The following is a 20,226-nucleotide window of genomic DNA, read 5'->3' as shown; positions in this document are numbered from 1 at the left end:
TGCTGGGGGCAGGGAGCTGAGTAGCTTCGCCCCTCCCCCTGAGAAAGAGCTGATAGGCCAAATAAGTTTGGGAACCTTTGCTGTGGATCTTTCCAGGGGCAGAAAGTCTCACCTGTCTCCCATGCAGCAGCTGGTAGGTCCCACGACACCACCCAAAACTCAACACTTCTTTTTTCTTCTTTCTTACCAAACCCTAGTGGGACACCACCACTAGGGTTCCTTAAGGAAAACAAAAACCAGATCCACTGCCATCGAGTCATGCCAAGTTACAATCACCCTACAGGACAAGGTGGAATTGCCCCTGTGTGCTTCCAAGACCCTAGCTGATTATGGGAATAGAATGCCCTCTCTTTCCCCAGAGGAGCGGCTGGTGGTTTTGAACTGCGGACCTGTGGATGCAGCCCAATGCAGGAGCACTATGCCTCCAGGGATCCTCGCAAAAGGAAAAGTCTTCTTAAAATATTAGCTCTGCTTCTTTTAGGGAATTGGAATTATGGCTATCTTATTTTTTCGTAGGTGTGTTTATATTTTTATAGGAGTCCAGCTGCTAATTAGAAGGCAGCAGGTTCAAGCTCGCTCGGGATACCTCAGAAGACGGTCCTAGAAGTCTACTTACAAAAACTAGCCACTGAAAACCCTGGGAGCACAGTTCCACTCTGACACAGACGGGGTCCCACCTCTCTATAATCTTAGGGGATAGTTTCATATTCCTTAGGTAACTTAAAAAGCAGAAATTAAATGAAAACAACAAAAAAAGATTAAAAGCGTCAAAACCAAACTCACTGCCATTGAGGCGATGCTGGCTCATAATGACCCTATAGGACAGGGTAGAACTGCCCCTGTGAGTTTCCAAGACTGAAATTCTTTATGGGAATAGAAAGCCCCTTCCTTCTCTCTCGGAGTAGCTGATGGTTTCCAACTTCTGACTCTGTAGTTAACAGCCCAATGCAGAGCCACCAGACTAAGGAGGAATTAAAAGCAACCAGGAAAACTCATAAATATACAAATCATCAGACACAAGGAATGTTTCTTGTAAGTACATGATGTGGTTTCCCAATTCCACAATCTACCACCATCAAAAAGTCTAAAGAACGGTGGGGGGAACAGGGGGAGGAAGGGGAAAAGAGGAGCCCATATTAAGGGTTCAATAGAAAATAAATTTTATTAAGTGGAGAGCAAATGTTTTGAAAATGATGAGGGCAAAGAATGTACAGATGTGTTTTACACAATTGATGGATGTATGGATTGTGATAAGAGTTGTATGAGTCCCTAATAAAATGTTTTTAAAATAAAAGAAATTTTAGAAAATAATGATGGCAACATATGTACAAATGCTTGATACAATTGATGTACAGATTGTTATAAGAACTGAAAGAGCCAAAATAAGATGTATAAATTACCAAGGGCACATGAGGGAGGGGGGAACGGGGAGGGAGGGGAAATAAAAAAGAGGACCTGATGCAAAGGGCTTAAGTGGAGAGCAAATGCTTTGAGAATGATTGCGGCAGGGAATGTATGGATGTGCTTTATACAATTGATGGATGTATATGTATGGATTGTGATAAGAGTTGTATGAGTCCCTAATAAAATGTAAAAAAAAGGAAAGAGGAGGAAAAAAAAGAAAATGATTAGGGCAAAGAATGTACAGATGTGCTTTATACAATTGATATATGTATATGTATGGACTGTGATAAGAGTTGTATGAGCCCCTAATAAATTGTTTTTTTAAAAAAAGACCTGAAAGAGCCCCCAATAAGATGATCTTTTTTTTTTAAAAAAAGTCTAAAGCCCCCAATAAAATGATCTTTTAAAAAAAAGTCTAAAGGTGGCAAAATTATATATATATATATTTTTCTCTTATCTCTATTCCTGGCGCTTCAAAAGGGGTATGGGCTCTGCTAGGTCAGTCAGCATGGATTGCCTGTTTCCGTGTGGCTGACACTAGGCCGAACGCCGTGTCTGCCCAGTGCACAGCTAACAGGCCAGCGCAGGGGATCAAGAGTGAGGCATTCAGGAAGGAAAGGCAAGACTGGGTACCTCCCCTTACTCAGCTCAGGGCCGACTTCGAGGAGAAAACACTTAGCCTCTCCTAGAGATGGACACCGTGGCTGCACCAATGGGCTCTAACTTAAGAACAATTGTGAGGCAGCGCAGGACCAGACAGTGTACACCGGGAGCTATGAGTCAGAGCCGCCCAGGGGCACCTAACAACCAGAGGAGATAGGGAGCTGGTGTGGGGAAAGACCCACCAGCGGTCCTGACTTCTGTCTGAATACACTAAGGAGGGGAAGGAAGTTAGGATAGTCACACAGGAGGAGACTTCCCTGAGGGCAAAGTGATAAGGCAGTGGCCTCTCAACGAGCTTCCTGCTAGGCTACTGGTCAACAAGCCTCACTGATTAAAACAAAACAAAACATAAAACCCTCAATTGTGATTCACAGAGACCCTACAGGGCAGGGTGCAAAGCCTCATTTTTCTCCCAGAGCTGCTGGTGTTTTGAACTGCTGACCTTGCAGTTAGTAGCCCAACACAGAACCCACCACACCACCAGGACTCCTGATTCCAGGCCCATGTGAATAGAGAGGTAGCAATTCTCTGTGTACGCTGTTTATAAATTCTTGGTGAGGAAAAAGAATGAGCTTTAGCCTTCTTTAAATAAAGCACCAAATACAAAATGTCATAGTTGGTGGCTCCTGAGTCCATTGGGCTCAAGGTTATCTGTGTGTGCAGAGCAGACTGCTCCAAAGTTTTCCAGGCTGAGTATCTTTTAGAAGCAAACTGCCTGACCTGTTTTAAGGTGCCGCTGGGTGGTTAAACATAAAATAGGCACTCAAAAAATGTTAACTAAAAAAAAAAAAAATGTTAGCTGCTATCTTGCACAAAGGCACTTAGCAAATATTTGTTCATCCACTATTTCCAGGTAAAGTATTCCGGGAAAAAATGTGGCATTCCACTTATATTTGATTTGCAAACGCCAAAGAGAATCTATCAGTGGTAACTTAGCAAAGGATTTTATCTTCTCAAAGCCTTCTCCTCTGTTATCTCATTTGACCCTTACAGCTGTGCTGCAGTTAGCCACAGATGGCCAGTGAGTCAATTCCAACTCATAGCGACCCTAGAGGACAGGGCAGCAGTGCTTCCGTAACTCCTTACAGAGTAGAAAGCGTCATCTTTTGCCCAAGAAATTAGCCCTAAAGGGTTATTCATCCTCATTTTCAAGACAAGGACTCTTAGGCTGAAGCAGGTAAATTAATTTGTCCCAGATTACAGGACGTAGGAGTATACCTAACTGAGGAACCCTGGTGGTGTGTAGTGGTTATGTGTGGAGCTCCAGGGTCAGCAGTTTGAAACCACTAGCCTCTCTAAGGGCTGAGGCTTTCTGCTCCTGTAAACACTCTCAGTCTTGGAAACCCACGGGGGCAGGTCTAACCTGACTTACAGGGTGGCTGGAAGTCAGAATTGGCTGGAAAGCAGTGGAAAAATGAAAGAAACTCTCATTCCGGTATTTGTCCCTTTCAACTCTGGCATTTCTCCCGATCTTTGAGCTACATAGAAGTAAACTATAGCTAGGATATTCAAAATGAAAATACACAACAATAAGACTGCCAGAAGGAAGCACAGGGAGATAGTTTACTAATCTTGAGGTAGCATGTCACAAAAGCCATACGTAGAGTCGACTACATAAACTTCTATGCAGTATGTAAAGCCAAACCGAACCAACCCACTGCCGTTAAAGTGGTCCAAGAACCCGGGGCTTCGTTCCACACACTCATCATGTTACTCACTCAGAGTTGTCAAAATACTTTCGGCCTCCTTGCAATCACTCTTTCCCCAGGAAACGTTTTTAGATTAGCATGAGTGCCACGTAAAATCTTACTTTAATTAGAATTTAATTTCATGTCATCTGTAATAAACATTCATGCCTATGTACAATGAAGCCTTCTTGTCCACGGACATGATAAGACTCACAATTTGACCCAGGCCTTTTTGTCTTTCACTCAAATAACGTGGCTTTCTTTTTCCTCTTCTTTTTTTATTCATGTGGCTTTCTTAATGTTTAAGACTTTGCAATGTTTCATTAAATGTATGTCTAGACATGGAATTTTTATTGGGAATGAGATAACCCAGCCTATGAAATTTTAGGGTTGGTATTGTTCTTGCAGTTTTTGTTTACTGATCTTACAACGGACCATTTTGTTGAGCTCCCTAGTTTTAAGGTTTTGTCAAAAGATTCCCTGTATATAATATGGTATGAAAATAGTGAGACTCCTGGGTGGCAGGACCTGTAGGAGAATTTTAGTCTGGATGGTAAACATTCTGATCTTAACTCTGTTTTAAACTCTGATAGAAATGTTTCAGCTATTTCCCCTCACACAGAGCTATGGTCTTTTAAAAAGCTGAAAGCTAAGTGGAAAAAAGAGATGCCTATCACAAAGAATTTAGAGCTAATATCCAGAATATAGAAATGTTTTTCTAACAAGCAATAAGAAATAGACAGATGATCTATGATACTTTTTCTTAAATGGGGTGAAAGATATGAATAAGTAATTTTTAAAAATCATTTTACTGGGGGATCATACAACTCTTATCACAATCCATATATACATCCACTGTGTGTCAAGCACCTTTGTACATTTGTTGCCCTCATCATTCTCAAAACATTTGCTTTCTACTTGAGCCCTTGATACCAGCGCTTCATTTTTCCCCTCCCTCATGAACCCTTGATAATTTATAAATTACTACTATTTTGTCAGAACTTACACTGTCCAACGTCTCCCTTCACCCACTTTTGTTGTCCATCCCCTAGGAAGGAGGTTATATATAGATCCAGGGAGGAGGTTATATATAGATCCTGTAATCGGTTCCCCCTTTCTACCTTCCCTTCCCTCCACCCTCCTGGAATCGTCATTCTCACCACTGGTCCTAAAGGGATCATCTGTCCTGGATTCCCTGTGTTTCCAGTTCCTATATCTACCAGTGTACATCCTCTGATCTAGCAGGATTTGTAAAGTAGAAATCGGATAATGATAGTGGGGGGGAGGGAGGAAGCATTTAAGAACCAGACGAAAGTTGTATGTTTCATTGTTGCTACATTGCACCGACTGGCTCGTCTCCTCCCTGTGACCCTTCCCTAAGGGGATATCCAGTTGCCTACATATGGGCTTTGGGTCCCCAATCTGCACTCCCCCTCATTCACAATGATATGATTTTTTTGTTCTTTGATGTCTGATACCTGATCCCTTCCACACCTCGTGATCACACAGGCTGGTGTGCTTCTTCCATGTGGGCTTTGTTGCTTCTGAGCTAGATGACCGCTTGTTTATCTTCAAGCCTTTAAGTCCCCAGATGCTATATCTTTTCATAGCTCGTCACCATCAGCTTTCTTAACCACATATACTTACGCACCCACTTTGTCTTCAGCGATCGTGTTGGGAAGGTGAGCATCGTGGAATGCCAGTTTCATAGAACAAAGTGTTGTTGCATTGAGGGAGTACTTGAGTGGAGGCCCAATGTCCATCTGCTACCTTAATACTAAACCTATACATATATGCACGTAGATCTATTGTCCCATTGTCACATATAAATATATTTACATATGTACATGCCTGTATTTAGACCTCTATAAATGTCCTTTACCTCCTAGTTCTTTCCTCTATTTCCTTTTGCTTTCCTCTTGCCCCACTATCATGCTCAGCCTTCATTTGTGTGTCAGTAATTCCTCTCAGTTACATTTCCCTTGTTCAATCCCTACCAGGCCTCTTAAACAAGTAATTTTTTAAAAAAATTAAAATTCTCAAAAAGTAATGAGAAGCTAAAATTTTCCATTTAGCTATTCCTAGCACGCAAAGTAAAATAACAGAGTACCCAGAGTGCCAAGGTTGTAGGAAATGGGCACATTCACACACTGTTCTGAGTGTGCATGTCAATTACAAATTATGAAAGCCAATTAAACAGAGACTATAAAAAATTTAAAGTACACATTTCCTATCGACAAATCTAAAGAAGCCCTGGTGGCCTAGTATTAATTGTTGGGCTGCTAACCACAAGGCTTTCTCCTCCTGTAAACAACTATAGTCTCGGAAACCCATAGGGACGCTATAAGTGGGCATCAATTCAATGACAGTGAGTTTGGTTTGCTATCTAGAAATGCAGAAGGATATTCAATATTTTTAATCAAATTCTGATTTGAAGGTATCACTTCTTTGGTCTTCTTTAGTGTGTAGCTTTTCAAAAAAAATCATTTTATGGGGGCTCGTACAATTCTTATCTAGTGTGTAGCTTTGAGATGCACAAGAGGCAAGTGTAAAAGCCATGCCTTGGGCCAGGCACACTTCAGTATTCAAAGTGATGTCGTTATCTTTCAACAGGTCTTCTGCAGCAGATTTGCCCAATACAATACATTGTTTGATTTCTTGGCTGCTACTTCCATGGATGATGATTGTGGATGCAAGTAAAATGAAATCTAATTAAAATTAAATGTAAATGTCAGCATTTTCTCCATTTATCACAATGGGGCTTACTGTGACATTTTTAAGGGAATTTTTCTTTATTTTGCGGTTTCAAGTCCTCTTCTCTTTCAGCAAATAAGGTGTGTCATCTGCATATGACAGGTTGTTAATGAGTCTTCCTCCAATCGCGATGCCTCATCCTTTTACATAGCCCAATTCCGCAGATTATTTGCTCGGCATCCAGACTGAGTGAGAAAGGACAGAGGCCAGACTCACACCTTTCCTAATTTAAAACCACAAAGTATCTCCTTGTTCTCTTCAAACTGCCTCTTGGTCTATGTACATGTTCCACATGAGCACAGCTGAGTGTCCGGGAGCTCCCATTCTTGCCGTGCTATCCGTCATTTGTTATCATCCACCCAGTCTAATGTCTTTGCATTGTCAATACAATGCAGGTAAAGGCCCTCTTTCTCTTCAACAAGGCGGCCCCAGCGGGTAACGCAAAGATGCAGATCTTGGAGAAGACCCTGACAGGCAAGACCATCACCCTTGAGGTTGAGCCCTGCAACACCATCAAGAATGTGAAAGCTAAAATCCAAGACAAGCAGGGCATTCCCCCGGACCAGCAGCGTCTGATTTTTGCTGGTAAACAGCTGGAGGATGGCCGCACTCTCTCGGACAACAACTTCCAGAAAGAGTGCACCCTGCACTTGGTGCTGCGTCTGCGTGGTGGCATCATTGAGCCGCCCCTGCGCCAGCTGGCCCAGAAGTACAACTGCGACAAGTTGATCTGCTGCAGTGTGATGCTCGCCTTTAAGAAGTGTTCAAGTACACTGAAGCACTGAGAACTTCAAGCAAGCCATTTTATATGCAGAAAATATTTTAAATGTGCCTGGCTTAATAAATTAAAAGACTGGGGGGGGGGGAGAAAAAAGAAGTGTTCAAGTGTTATGCTGCCGCAAGAAGAAGTGTGGTCACACCAACAACCTGCACCCCAAGAAGGTCAAATAAGGGCCCCTGTCTGCTGGCTCTCCTGCCTCCTACTGGTGGAGTTCTCCTGAAACCAGTATCCCTGGGCCCTCAGTAAAATCTCACTTTCACTGACCTGGAGCAAAAAAAAAAAAAATGCAGGTAAAAACCTCTCTAGTATTCTGCCTTTCAGCTGAGATCCATGTGGCATCATCAATGATAGCTCTGAATCTGGCTTGACTTTCTAATGGTTTCCTTTGAGTGTATTGCTTCAGCCACTTGGAATTATCTTTAGCAAAAATGTGCCTGTGTGTGATATTAATGATATTATAACTTCCTCAATCTGTTAGGTCATCTCCCTTTGGAATGGCTACGAATATGGATCTCTTCCAGTCAGTTAGTCAGGCAGCTGGCTAGCTATCTTCAATTTGTCACTTCCAGCATTATAGACCATGTTTGTTAAAAAGAAACGACCATGTTGGTTCAACTTAAAGTGACCATACAAGGCCACTTCAGTTCTCTAATGGCCAGGATATCAATTTTTTTTCATTTATTTTTAAAATTTATTTTTATATCAATTCTTATATGCATTCCATTTCGTGTTTTATGATCTCCAATTTTCCTAAATTCATTATTTTGCACATTCCATGTTCTAGTTATTAATAGATATTTGCAGTGTTTCTTTTTGAATGTAATACTATGCTATGCAACAGTCTGAAAAATGTAAACCGATTTAATAGATTGTCAACTCTTGAGGTTGGCAAACAAACAGAACAAAACTTTATGTCCAAAAGGTGAAGGGTGAAGGGCAGGGAATTTAAATGAATTTGAGTGAAACAACTTGAACAGAACATTCAAAAAGAGTGTTGACACAACATGAGGAAGGTAATCAACATTACAGATCGTTATGTGTAGAAACTGGGAGTGGGTTTAGCTGCACATACTTTCAGCAAAAATAAAATCAGGTATTTTTAAAAATGTAAACTTAATATAATATGTCATCTCTATGGCACATTTGTATGGCACATAAATATAGAACAGATAAAAAAAGTAATTTTGCAAAAGTATTTTTTTCTCACATAAATGTAGGAAAATGCCTGGAGGTATATATACCAAATTTAACACATTAACTAACTATGCTCAAGAATATAGGACAGCAGAAGGAGGGATAAAAGTTTTTACCCTTTTATACTTTCACATTCAAATATGTTAAATGAGTGTAAGTGAATTAAAAGAAAATACTCCTGGTTATATTTTTCCCTCTCCCTCCATTTTGTCTCAATTTTATGATGAGCCTAACAGCATGAGGACCTTACTCTCAATGGACAAAACCACGAGGTGTCCAAAGAAATTAAGTCTGTGTAAAAAAGACAACAATAGCAAAAGCCAGGATTACTGGACCAATAAGAAGCCAGGGGCACACACACCCCCAAGATTATCACCGTAACACATCTAAAGAATTGACTGGATTGTAAAATAAACTATTATCACTCCTTAAATAATTAACCATATGAGATCAAAGACAACATTTATGTGCAAACAAGGACGAGAGACTAAGGAGAAGCAGGAAGCTAGATTACTGGGGGAAGCAAACACATTAGAACGTTGACACATTATGAAGACTAGTTCAATAGCAGGAAACCAGCTCTGCAGGAACTGTCCAATGAGTGCCTAATTTGCTATGTAAGTTCTCACCTAACACATAATAGGAATCTTCTAAATGGCTGGGAATCTTTGACTTCTGTCCTAAGTAGTGTTTGGTATTGCTATATATGCTACACTCACAACTCTGCACCTGCGGCACCTGAGCCTAAATGAACCCCACTTTTCCATCAAGTGCACGTGGCCTAAGTCTATCCAGCAAGACCCTTCCCTTAACTGAGGGCAGGGCCAGAATCTGAGGAAAGGGGCCAGTTTCTCTTTTCCTAATGAAGTCCAGTCCAGGGGCCATCGCTAGCCTCTGACCAAGCGTTAGCTTCCTGAAGGGCAGTCTCGTGGCCTTTTCCGGGCGAGGGGCCGCTGTTGGGTGTCCACTGTACCGCGGGGTGGCCTGGACGAGTTCGAGGTAGCAGGCGAGCGGTCATCTCGCGCAGACGCGAGGCGACCCCGGAATTCCTAGGGCCGGGCCTCCTGGAAAGCCTCAGGGAACACAACCGTGGCCAAGTTCCCAGAGAGAGAAGGCTGGGCACGAACTATTCTTGGCCCCAGGTGGGGGCTTCGTGAGCGACGGGAACACCTGAGAGTGTCGGAGGGGGAGGGACGACGCTCTTCCAGTTCTAACCCACTCACCTAGCAATCAAGCCCTGTCAGGGCCCAGAATCACCGCAGGGCCCTGGCGCCTGCCCTGAGTCAAGATGGCCGCCAAGGCTCACCCGCCTCCGGGCGCATGCGCCGCGCGCCGGCTCACCCTCCTGAGGGCCTGGCCCGCGCTGGCCCCGCCCCGCGGCCGGCGGCACCTGCCCCTCCCCCGTCCCGAGCCTCGCCCCCTCACAGGCTGCCTCCGCCCGTCCAGCCGCCGAGCCCGGAAGTGGATTCCGCCGCTCCGCGGAGGGCCGGGGGGGTGGGGGGGAGGGGGAAGTGCTTCCGGGGGACCGGGCCCCGGGTTGCTGTTTGTAAACTTGCCTCGGTCCCGGCGGGGCTGGCGGCGGCCGCAGGGTTGGCACGGCGCGCTGGGGCCCGGAGGAGGCGCCGCGCGGCGGGGGAGACGGTGGGAGGCCGCGCCGGGCAGGTAGGAGCACGCCCCGGGTCGCTCAGCGTCGTCCGGGCCGACGGCAGCGCTTCAGCAGTTCGCAGGCCGCGGGGCGCCGCGCGGGAAGGGGGAGGGGAAGAGAGGAGGGGCGCGTGGCGGAGGGAGGGGGCGCGCGCGCTCCCGGGAGAGGGGGGCTTGACTGGGGAGCTCGGGCGCGAGCACGCACCTCGCGCGCTCCTGGACGCGCTGCTCCCGCTGGACCCGCGGCTCAGCTGCTGACCGGCCCTAGGTAGGGGACACGCCGCGCCGCGCCGCGCCGCCGGGCCCTCCACCTCCGTCCGCGGCGAGTTGCGGTGCCTTGGGGTGGACTTGGAGATCTCACCTGTGAGCCGGCCTGGGGCTCCCTGCCAGGGCCAGTGTCTGCAGGCCGGCCACCCAGGCGCCCGTCGATGGTCCCCGAAGTTTCCTCTTCCTCCTTGGAGCTTCAAGCCGCTATATAGAGTGGTGGATTCTTGGGCCAGCCCACTGGGCACAGAAACTTCCACGGGCCTCCGCCCCCTTCTGCCATTTCCAAATTGGCCGGTCCCAGTGCTTGCTGGGGGCAGCTGCCCCATCAGAAGCCCCAGTTCCTTTGGCTCGTCTTGGCTGCCCCTCCCTACCCCAGAGACGTGTTTCTTCCTCAAGGCCACTTTTTGAACTTCAAGAGCACCCAGCAAAATAGTTCAGCCCACTGCAGGTGGTCGCGCCTGGGGATGGTGCGCCTCAAGGCCCCGTGTGCCTTTCTGGTTTCAGGTCTCCGAGACAGGCCGTGAGCTCCAGGGGAGAGAATTCTTTTGGGACACCAAGACTGGAAGACATTCTTTCTTCGCTGACAATAGGCAGGAACCAGGCTGTGTCCAGGGATTCTTCACATACCTTCCTTTCCTTTGGAGGACACTAACCATCTGATTCGAAGGCAAAGGGCGGCCATTCAATATGGCAGAGGGACTGAAGGGACCCAAAGGAGCTGTTCCCGTGATTTGGTGACAGTTCTTCCAGCGCCAGGGTCTTAAGGAAAAGTGGATCGAGATATTCCGGAACTCGGGCGTTGCATTAAGACCGAAACCAGCATGGCTCAGGTAAGAAGCAGTTCTAGAGCCTTCCTCCTTCAAGATCACTGGGAAGCTGGCGTGCAGCTTCTCTAACGGATGCTGCCTTAGTCAACATGTTGAACGACCCCAGTGGGCCAAGCTCTGTATTAAGAACCAGGGGGAGATCTAGAGGAAGGAAAGGAGACAGGCCACAGCCCCTGCCTTCAGGGAGCTTCCAGTCAAATGAAGGAGGTAGGCTATACCGCATTTATCACAGGCATGGATGGGCCATTTGCAAAACCACGGGCACTCAGTGTGTGCATGGTACATTAAGGGCTGAGGGGCCTGAGGGAGCGGGACCTCTGGTGAATGCTTTATTTGTCTTTTGGCAGGAATGTATTGAGCTTCTCTTAAGTGTAAGGCATTGTGCTGGGCCCAGAAGGGTGAAGAACACATTGTCCTGCCCCCAGCGGGAGGCCAGCCTCGTTGGCAGGGAGGAGGGTAGGGAGAGAGTATGATTTTCATCTGTATATTCACCACACCTTACCTAGTGGCCTGCAGAGTGGTGACAGAGACCTGGTGCATCTCTGATGACTGCAGGAATGTTTAATCATAGATGTGGACTCTCGCCATCAAGTCCGTTCCAAAGCAGTGAGCCTGTAGAATGGTCCCCATGGGTTTCTGAGGCTGTACATAAGTCTTTATGGGCACAGAAAGCCGCATCTCCCTCTGACAGGGCAGCTGCTGGGGTCCACTGCTGACCTTTTGGGTTAGAAGCCCAACCTGTAACCTACTCCCCCCACTGGGCTCATGTGCACTGTGGATGAGGGAGTGGTACTTCTGGCTGCGTGAGCAGTGATGAGGCCTGGGAGGGTGCATATGTTTCTGCTTGATAAGCAGACAAAAGAGCATTTGGACAAGGGGAGCTACATGGGCAGGTGCTTGGAGGCATGGCAGGGTGGGGGGTGGGTGGAGCAAAGCATTCCCCTGACAAACGAGGCAGAGGAACGTCTTCTCTGGAGAAGTAAGAAGAGGGCCTGTTGTACCTTGCTAAGGAATTGGAGTGGATTCTTTGGGGAATGGGGACATTGAGAATGTTAAACCACAGTGTGACAGATCAGTGTGTATAGGAGGGACTTGTCATTGTGGATGGACCTCTGGTGGCACAGTAGTGGGTTAGACCTTGGCCTGCTCCCCACCAGGTGAGCTGTTTGATTCTTCCAGCCACCCCATAGTAGAAAGACAAGGCTGTCTACTCCTGTAAAAAAAAAAAGTTAGCCTCAGAAACCCAGAGCGGGAGTTCTGTTCCGTCCTGTCGGGGTGCTGGGAGTTCGAGTCAACTCCCATGGCAGCTGGGTTGGTTGCCTGGTTGGTTGTCCTGTGGGGTTGGAAGATGGAGTGGAGAAACCGGATGACCAGATAGGCTGTCATCGTGTATGTGGAAGCACTGTGTGCACACGTCCCCAAAGCCGCTCCAGCCCTCTTCAGGGACCTTCGCCAGCCAGCCCTCCAGAATGCAGCCGCACAGAATGCTTCCTCCTTCCCATGCGGAGTCGGGGCCTTCCCATTTCTTCTTCCCTTCTCTGTGCAACACCCTGTAGAGCAGTGTAGGTCTTCCTTGGACTCTCATCAGCCCTGTGGGGATTGCTCATAGCCAGAGGCCTTTCCCATTCAAGGCCAAGAGGCCAGAGATGACACCCTTTGCAAAGGGCCAAGCTAAGCTTTTCTTAATGCCACACCTTTCACTCCCAACAGCCCTGACGCTGGCCGGGGGGGCCCAGGTGAGACTGAGAGCACAAAAAGGAGTTTTCTATCAGTCACTCCTGGGAGTCTGCTCATCACCTATTTCGTAAAGTTTGCAAAAAGCTGAGCCAGGCGGAGTTGGAGTCCTCCGTGCGGTGCTGGAAAGTAAAGGTGTGCTTCAGCTCCCTTGCGCACGATGCATTTTAACCCTTTGTGGAGCGGCAGATGGGAGGAAACGTGGCCATACATGCACACATACAGATGGCCAGCAGGGGTCAAGAGACCTTGTATGTCCAACACCAAACGCTTGCCAAGAGGTTTCGCGTTCGTATTCTGTGTCGTTGACCGCTTCGTGACCGAGCAGGAAAGAATGGTCGTTTTTGTAGTCGTCGTCGAGGAGGAGCCTTGCAATACACTTACTCGTGAACATAGTGGTGGGGCCGGGTTTGGCGCTCACTGATGAGAGATGGGCTGGGTGCCCACTGGGAGAGGAAGAAGGGTGTCCCCTAGGAGTTTCCGTGTCTGTGGGTCAGCAGGACAGACCTCATGCCCCCTCACAGTCAAGGGCTGGCAGGGTAAAATACACAGGTGCCCGCTGCTCCTAGCACAGTGCCGCCAACAGACATGTCGAGAATACAGGGATCCTTTGGAAAACATGCTTCAAGCTCCCAGGATAGTTTCTGTCTGTGCCACGTGGCAGACTCTCTGTGCGTGAGCAGTCGGTTCGAGGGGAACTAGGTATCCCAATGCAGTGAACTGCTGTAGGTCTCGTGCACTGTGTCCACCTGACCAGCACCACGGGGCTCACACAGTGTCACCAGTGATGCTGAAAGTGCACCCCCGGAAGCTGAGAAAAACCAACAGATTAGAACTAGACGTCGAATTGCTTGATAATGTTTCCTGGATTGAGGTCCGCAGCTGCGGCGGCCCGTCATGTTGAGCTGAATGAACCCAGCATGGGGAGCTATCCCTGCAGCTAGGACCCAAAGTCCCAAAGACTCGCTGCCATCTAGTCAATGCTGACTCATAGTGACCCTGTAGGACAGGGTAGAACTGGCCCTGTGAGTTTCCGAGACGGTCACTCTACGGGAGTAGAAAGCCCTGTCTCTCTCCCAAACAGCTGGCCTTTCCGATCACAGCCCAGCCCGTAACCACTGCCACCAGGGCAGCCAGGACAGTCGGCTCAAAAACGTGGCACTCTCTGAAAACAACCTTTTTAGCTCGTGTTGAGACTGCACTTCTTCTGTGGATGCTGTGGATAGTGCAGATATGGAATACATGTTAATCGACCGTTCGTGTTAGTTACCAGTGAGGCTTCAGGGAACAAGAGGCTCTTAGTCGTTTAAATTTCGGGGGAGTCAGAAGTTGCCCTTGGGTTTTCGGCTGTGCAGTGCAGGGCAGGGAAGCGCTGACACCCCGCCTTGGTCGAGAAGCGGCTGTGCTGGTTTATTCGCTTGGTCTCTATTTAAATAAATAAGTCATTCGTTCCATTCCTGTTGAGCTGAGCTAGGGCCACCTGGAAAGCAGCAGGCTGTGGATGAGAGTGACGCTCTGTGAAGGGAAGCCGGGTTGGTATTTTTTGGTAGCCGGGTGTAAAAGGTAGCTCTGTAGGCCTGTCTTGCCCCCTGCCCTGCCAGGTGACCTGACACCTTATCTCCTTTCAACTTAGGCAAGTCTCCTGGCTTGTGAAGGCCTATCAGGTGTGAGTTTGGTCCCCACTGCAGCCAGCAAGAAGATGATGCTGAGCCAGATTGCCAGCAAGCAGGCCGAGAATGGCGAGCGGGCAGGTAGCCCTGATGTGCTGAGGTGCTCAAGTCAGGTACAGCGCTTGAGTCCCCTGTGGCGCCTGGGGGTCGGGTGGCCCAGGCTCTCTGCCAGGAGATGCCCAGCTTGGAGTCCTCAGTGCTTCCACGTAGGGAAGTGGGGAGAAGGGGCCCCAGCTGGGGAATGCGTGGACGTGGCTGTCGCAGGGTGCTGACGAAGGCCTTCTCACCGCACACACTGTAAGAGCAGGGTTGGTAGAAAGGAGAACGGGCACTTTCTCTGAGCCTTCGTGTCAGTGTCTGCCAGCGAGCGGCAGCTGGCTTCCTGGCTTGGATTCCCAGATGGACTGTGAGTGCAGATTTGATTTGTATTCAAAGGGCCACCGAAAAAACACCGATAAGTCCCGGAGCCGCAAGGATGATGACAGCCTGGCTGAAGCCTCTCACTCAAAAAAGACTGTTAAAAAGGCAGGTAATGGGGTCGCCCCTGGACTTGTGCGCCCCCCCGTGCCTCAGCTTGCCACCTTGCTCCACACTGTGGCCCTCACAGCGAGTGAGTGTGCCACTCTGACTTCACCCAGAAACCACGGTGCCAGTCGGGGCATCTTGGCCCTCTCCCAACGCCCTTGCTGAGGGGGAAGACGCGGGGTGGGGGAGGTAGGGGATCCTTTGGCAGGCGCCCCTCCCAGTCCTGTTGATTGTTGGGTTGGATAAGGCAGGCAGCTTACCCCACACACTTCCCGCCCCAGAAGAGGGTCTCTTGGTGCTCAGCGATGTGGAAGGCAACACCGTCTTTAGAGCAGAGAGCGAAGGAAGCCAGGCCGCATGGGTCCCCTTGCGGGGCAGCTGGAAGAGGACACAGTAGAACGGCCTCTCCCGGGAAGCCAGAGGAGCCCTACCCTCCTGACATGCCTGATTGTTGCCCGCAGGTGGTGGTAGTGGAGCAAAATGGTTCTTTTCAAGTAAAGAGCCCCAAAAATTTTATTTGTGAACACTGCCTTGGAGCCTTTAGGAGCAGTTACCACCTCAAGAGACACATCCTTATTCACACTGGTAAGTCTCTTGTCCGCCTTTCAGAGGGAGGGGTGGTCTGTCGGGGGGAGCGCCCTCGCGGGGTTCATTTTAAAGGGTGCACACTAGAGGTGGAAGAAGAAGGTAAGTGAATGAGGCCAAGGGAGCCCGTGACTGCTGTCTGGGGCCGCTGGGACCAGCGTCTTGAGGGCCCCTCCCCTTTGTGGAAGCTTAGGAATCTGTGTATTGCTAAGGGCTAAAGACTGCGGGAAAACACCTGGAAGGAGTTTATGTGCCTCCCGGCACTCACTCACTCCCCCACCTGAACCAGGTGAGAAGCCATTTGAGTGTGACGTGTGTGATATGCGCTTCATCCAGAAGTACCACCTGGAGCGCCACAAGCGTGTACACAGCGGCGAGAAGCCTTATCAATGTGAGCGGTGTCATCAGGTAAGCCTCCACACGCCGACTGCACCTGGGCCCAGGCCACCCTCTACCCCGCCTGGGCCGGGTCACCACACCTTCCTTCCCTGAGAACGAGGTGTGTCTTGCTTTGCTTACTGCATCTGGCGGGGGCCGGGGCCATCCGAGGAGTCGTCTTTCGGCATAACCACATTCCCGCCACCCTTGCTCTGCACCCGATGAGGCGATGGAGGCTCTGTGAGTCCCTTGTCTGCACCCTCGTTCCATATTGGGGCACCTGAGATTCAGAGAGGTTGAAGTGTCTCAAGGACACAGCAGACAAAAGCCAGAGCCAGGACTGGGCCCCCACGCACAGCTGCACATCTGAGGAAGGAAGCTGGGGGGGGGGGGGGTTCGGAGGGGGGGGGCTCTGCTCTGATGAGTGGATGAGAGCCAGGACCAAGAGCTGGGAATGGGAACGGCCAGCCCTCCGTCCGGGCTGCTCTCAGCGGGTCTCCAGCATTGCTCCACACTTGTACATCAGAGACGTTGTCCTGCTGGCTCTCCTCTACCTATAGCTTCTGCACCTGCCTCCTCAAGGTGGCTACTCTGTCAGCCCCCACCCACCCCCTGCCACCTTACAGCTTCTCAGCTGTCAGGTCACTTGCCCAAGGTCACGCAGGTAGAAGCCGAGTCAGGGCTCAGGCCTGGGTTCTCAGGCTCAGTGCTTGCCTGCCTGGCCCCTGCACGTCCCCTATCTGGGGCATACCCAGGACACCGACCTCCGAGTGTGCTGTGTGTCAGCGGGGGCGGAGCGGCTCCTCCTTGGCACTTAACCCTTCCTCTCTTCTCAGTGCTTCTCTCGGACAGATCGATTACTCAGACACAAACGGATGTGCCAAGGGTGCCAGTCCAAGACTTCCGACGGGCAGTTTTCTCTATAGACGCAAGGGGCCCCAGGTGGTGGGAGTGTTCAGAAGACTCTCCCGAAGAGCTTTCCCTCTGTGGTCCGCGGTCCCACCACCCCGAGTCTGTACCTGCCCCTCCTGGGAGAGGACCCAGGAGACTGGAAGAGTGCATCAGGAGGCAGCAGCCCCAGAGCCTCAGTTTGTAAATAATCTGAGACGATGAGTATCTCGGGGACATTCTACAGCATTCCTGGGTGGGGGGACTAGTTCCTGGACCCTCGGCTGGGGTCATGAGAGGGGGGCTCCGGGTACAGGACCAAGACTGAAGTGTGGCTCCCACAACCTTGGACTCCAGCCGGCAGCTGAAAAGGAAAATATTGGGGGAAGGGACTTTCCGTAAAAGCAGTTTCAGCAGGCAAACTGGCTGCCGCAGAGCCCCGGTACAGAGCAGGGACGTGAGCCCTCCCTCCCTCCCCCAGCACTGACTGTGTAGCTGCAGTTGATCCTCAGCACTCCGCAGCCCTGCCCTCGCCTCCTGCTTGACGGGGGACAGGTCAGGACGGGCAGCTGTGCTTACTTGGGCTTCCTCGTGCATCGTGGGCACAAAAGGAGGGACAGCAGAGGAGCAGGCAGGGGCTGGGTCCAAGAAGAGTGGCAGGTACCTCTTTCTTCCTCAGGGGACAAGCAAGAGCTGTGCGTCCGGGTGCTGCACTGGCCCGTGTGACACACAGGTACCTGATGGGCTCAGCTCAAGTGCCTTTTGAAGGAAACTTGGGTGGGAGTGGCCCATACAGCCCTTTCCCTTCTCTGTGGACAGTTGATGTTGGAGATCGTTTGCGGCTACCTCACTGCCCGTGACTCCTCCAGCGGGTGGACGTGTTGAACAGGAGTCAGGCATATCAGAGTGGGCTCTCTCCCCGTGCCCTCTTGGGAGCAGCCTGAGACGAGCCCCAAGCTGGACAGCAACTGGTGAAAAAACTAAGGGATCAGATGCCCCTGGCGTGACGGTTGGGCAGTCAGAGGTGTTGTGCCTGCCCGAGTCCTATCACTGTATTCGGCCACAGATGACGGATCTGATCTTTTGTCCCAAAGATGGACTTGGCTTTCTTCTTAATGACCATTCCTTGCCAACATCAATTGGTGGGGGTGGGCAGAGCCGACTGCGGAGAAAGGCCTGAAGGAGAGATGAAATGTGTGTAGGTTTTATTCTTAACCGATATTCTTTGCTCCTCCTTTCTCCCACAGCACCCTTTCTACTCCCTGAAAAGTGATCTGGGGTGCGTGTCGGGGAGCAGGGGTGTGCGTGTTTGTGATTGTGTGCTTGAGAGAGATGGCATAGTATTGAGCCAAGCCCTTCTCAGGCCCTCACCTTTGGGGAGGAGAGGGTGAGCATGAAGCAGCTGCCTCCATCCCAGACACGAATGGGGGTGGGGTGGGGGCTGAGGTCCAGGAGTTGCTGAGAAACTCCATGTAAGGTAAAGGAAAATTTTGTTTGAGAGGGTTTTTAAAATTTGATTCAGCAGGCTGGTGGTTAGGATGTTTCTAGCTAAATCAGGAGCTGGTGAGCGTAAGTTTCTAAGGTGAAATGAAAGCCTCTTCCTGCAGATGCTTACAGAGGTGCTGGGGGTCGGGTGACCTCCGCTGTCACCTGCCCCGACCTGCTGGGGACAAGGCAAGGGAGCTGCCTTAGGAATAATCATGGAGACGGGGTAACCTGGACAGCAAGCTGTTCAGTGCCGGTCCCAGGAAGGCAGGGTTTCATTTCCTAGCTCTCTTCAGAGACCTGAGTATTTTGGGCAGAAACCAAGGAGGCAGGAGGCCCCCAGGCTTACCTGACAGCGCCAAGGCCCTTGGGGAAGATGCTGGGCAAAGCGTGTGCTTTGGGCTGACACACCTTTTTGCCAGCTCTAGAACCTAGACCATTGCCCTTGGTCTCAGCCTGTCGTCCCTGCCAGCAGGGACACCTGTGCAAGGGAGCTAGCCCCTTAACTGTTACAGGGCCCTGAGGGGGCTGGGATTCTTCTCTGTCACCCCTGCGGGGCAGGATACATTTTAAATAATTGCCCTCCCCAAAGGTTTTTTGTTTGTTTGTTTCTTCGTAAGAAGTCCCTTCCACTTACAGCCACGTGTGATTGAGGTGTGTGTGGTAGGGACCCCCAGCGTGGTCTGTAACCCGAATGTGTGTGCTTGCGTCCGTGTGCACGCACTAGATCAGAGTTTGCCCTGACCATGCATGCTGGCCTTGCCTTCCTGCTGGCGTGGGGTGGGGTGGGGTGGGGTAAGGAAGGGCACTCGGGCCCTGTGTGCAAAGGGCTATGCCAGAGCTGCCCTGCTAAGGCCTGACGGGGAGCTGTCGTCTAGGTGCTGCTGTTCTAGGCCAATGGGAGTGTGAGGAGATGGAGGAGTGAGTTTTAGGGCCCAAGAACCACACCTTATATCCCAAGAAAACCACAGGCCCCTGGTCTAACCCCCCTCCCCCTATTTCCTGCCAGCGGAGCCAGGCCTAGCACTGGAAGGATGCCTCAGGTGTATTTGAAGTGAGGGGGAAGGCAGACTGGACGGGTTCCCAGAGACCAGGTTGTAGACTTTGGGGATTTGGGAAAGGATAGTCCCCATTTCCTCTGGGAGGGCTGCTGCCCAGCCCCGCTGTCTTCTCCATCCACTCTTCAGCAGCCTCTTGTTATGACCTAGCTCCTGATCAACCCCAAGGCTTGACATGGGGGGGGGTTATGTGAGGAGTGGGGTCCCGCCACAACTTTCAACCTTTCCCCCCTTCCCACACCCCCACCCCAGGCTCGACCTCTGCTGTGGCCCTGAGGCTGTTACCTTCAGCAGACCCCCCCCACCCCCTATCCTTCCTCCAACACCACCCCCCTTTTTTTAATATACTTATTTTGCTATTGGGGGTGGGGATATCAAATGAACAAGATCACTTTTGAATGGTAGTTTTTATAAGATGTTATAAACTTGTATCTTTTTACCATTAAAGTGCAGTGTATGTTCCTTCGTGGTATATTTAGGATATTTAAATAAAAAGAAAACGGGGCTTTTCTACATATTTCTCCTCTTTGGGAAAAACCGTCTCTGGGGAAGCGTTTTCACTGGGGTCAGAGTGGTCTTCCTTCACCCCTGCAAGTCTGACCCCACACACCTTTGAGTGACCTAGAGACCGGTTCAGAGGGGCAGTGAGCAGCATGACAGAATGCCTGCAGTGAGGCAGGA

At 50.0% G+C, this 20,226-nt stretch overlaps 3 protein-coding genes across 8 annotated transcripts in view; 2 read left to right on the top strand and 1 right to left on the bottom strand.

The window, feature by feature from the left end:
* CSAD (cysteine sulfinic acid decarboxylase) overlaps positions 1-10,753 on the bottom strand; it is a 46,749-nt gene extending 35,996 nt beyond the window's left edge. For 4 of the 5 annotated variants that reach the window (XM_075551627.1, XM_075551631.1, XM_075551628.1 and 1 more), the window contains exon 1: positions 10,490-10,753. The gene's annotated coding sequence lies outside the window, so the exon portion shown is untranslated. The remainder of the gene's footprint in view (positions 1-10,489) is intronic. The other variant, XM_075551629.1, reaches the window with a different exon arrangement.
* Positions 6,953-7,460, top strand: LOC142450996 (ubiquitin-ribosomal protein eL40 fusion protein-like). 2 transcript variants are annotated; one of them, XM_075552932.1, is made up of 3 exons: positions 6,956-7,058; positions 7,146-7,287; positions 7,388-7,460. In XM_075552932.1, exons 1-3 carry the CDS (start codon positions 6,956-6,958, stop codon positions 7,458-7,460), a joined length of 318 nt encoding a protein of 105 aa, XP_075409047.1. The 2 variants fall into 2 exon arrangements, with proteins under 2 accessions (XP_075409048.1, XP_075409047.1); XM_075552933.1 differs by having other exon boundaries at positions 6,953-7,287.
* ZNF740 (zinc finger protein 740) lies at positions 10,010-20,045 on the top strand. Its single transcript, XM_075551635.1, has 7 exons — positions 10,010-10,146; positions 10,900-11,225; positions 14,590-14,739; positions 15,062-15,151; positions 15,613-15,736; positions 16,026-16,144; positions 16,951-20,045. Exons 2-7 carry the CDS (start codon positions 11,217-11,219, stop codon positions 17,038-17,040), a joined length of 582 nt encoding a protein of 193 aa, XP_075407750.1. The 5' UTR covers positions 10,010-10,146; positions 10,900-11,216; the 3' UTR covers positions 17,041-20,045.
* Positions 20,046-20,226: the final 181 nt, after the last annotated feature.

The sequence above is a fragment of the Tenrec ecaudatus genome, chromosome 6 (genome assembly GCF_050624435.1).
Source record: "Tenrec ecaudatus isolate mTenEca1 chromosome 6, mTenEca1.hap1, whole genome shotgun sequence".
In the NCBI taxonomy this organism is placed as follows: domain Eukaryota; kingdom Metazoa; phylum Chordata; class Mammalia; order Afrosoricida; family Tenrecidae; genus Tenrec; species Tenrec ecaudatus.
The sequence above is the reverse complement of the archived record's forward strand: the minus strand, read 5'-3'. Positions and strand labels throughout refer to the sequence as shown.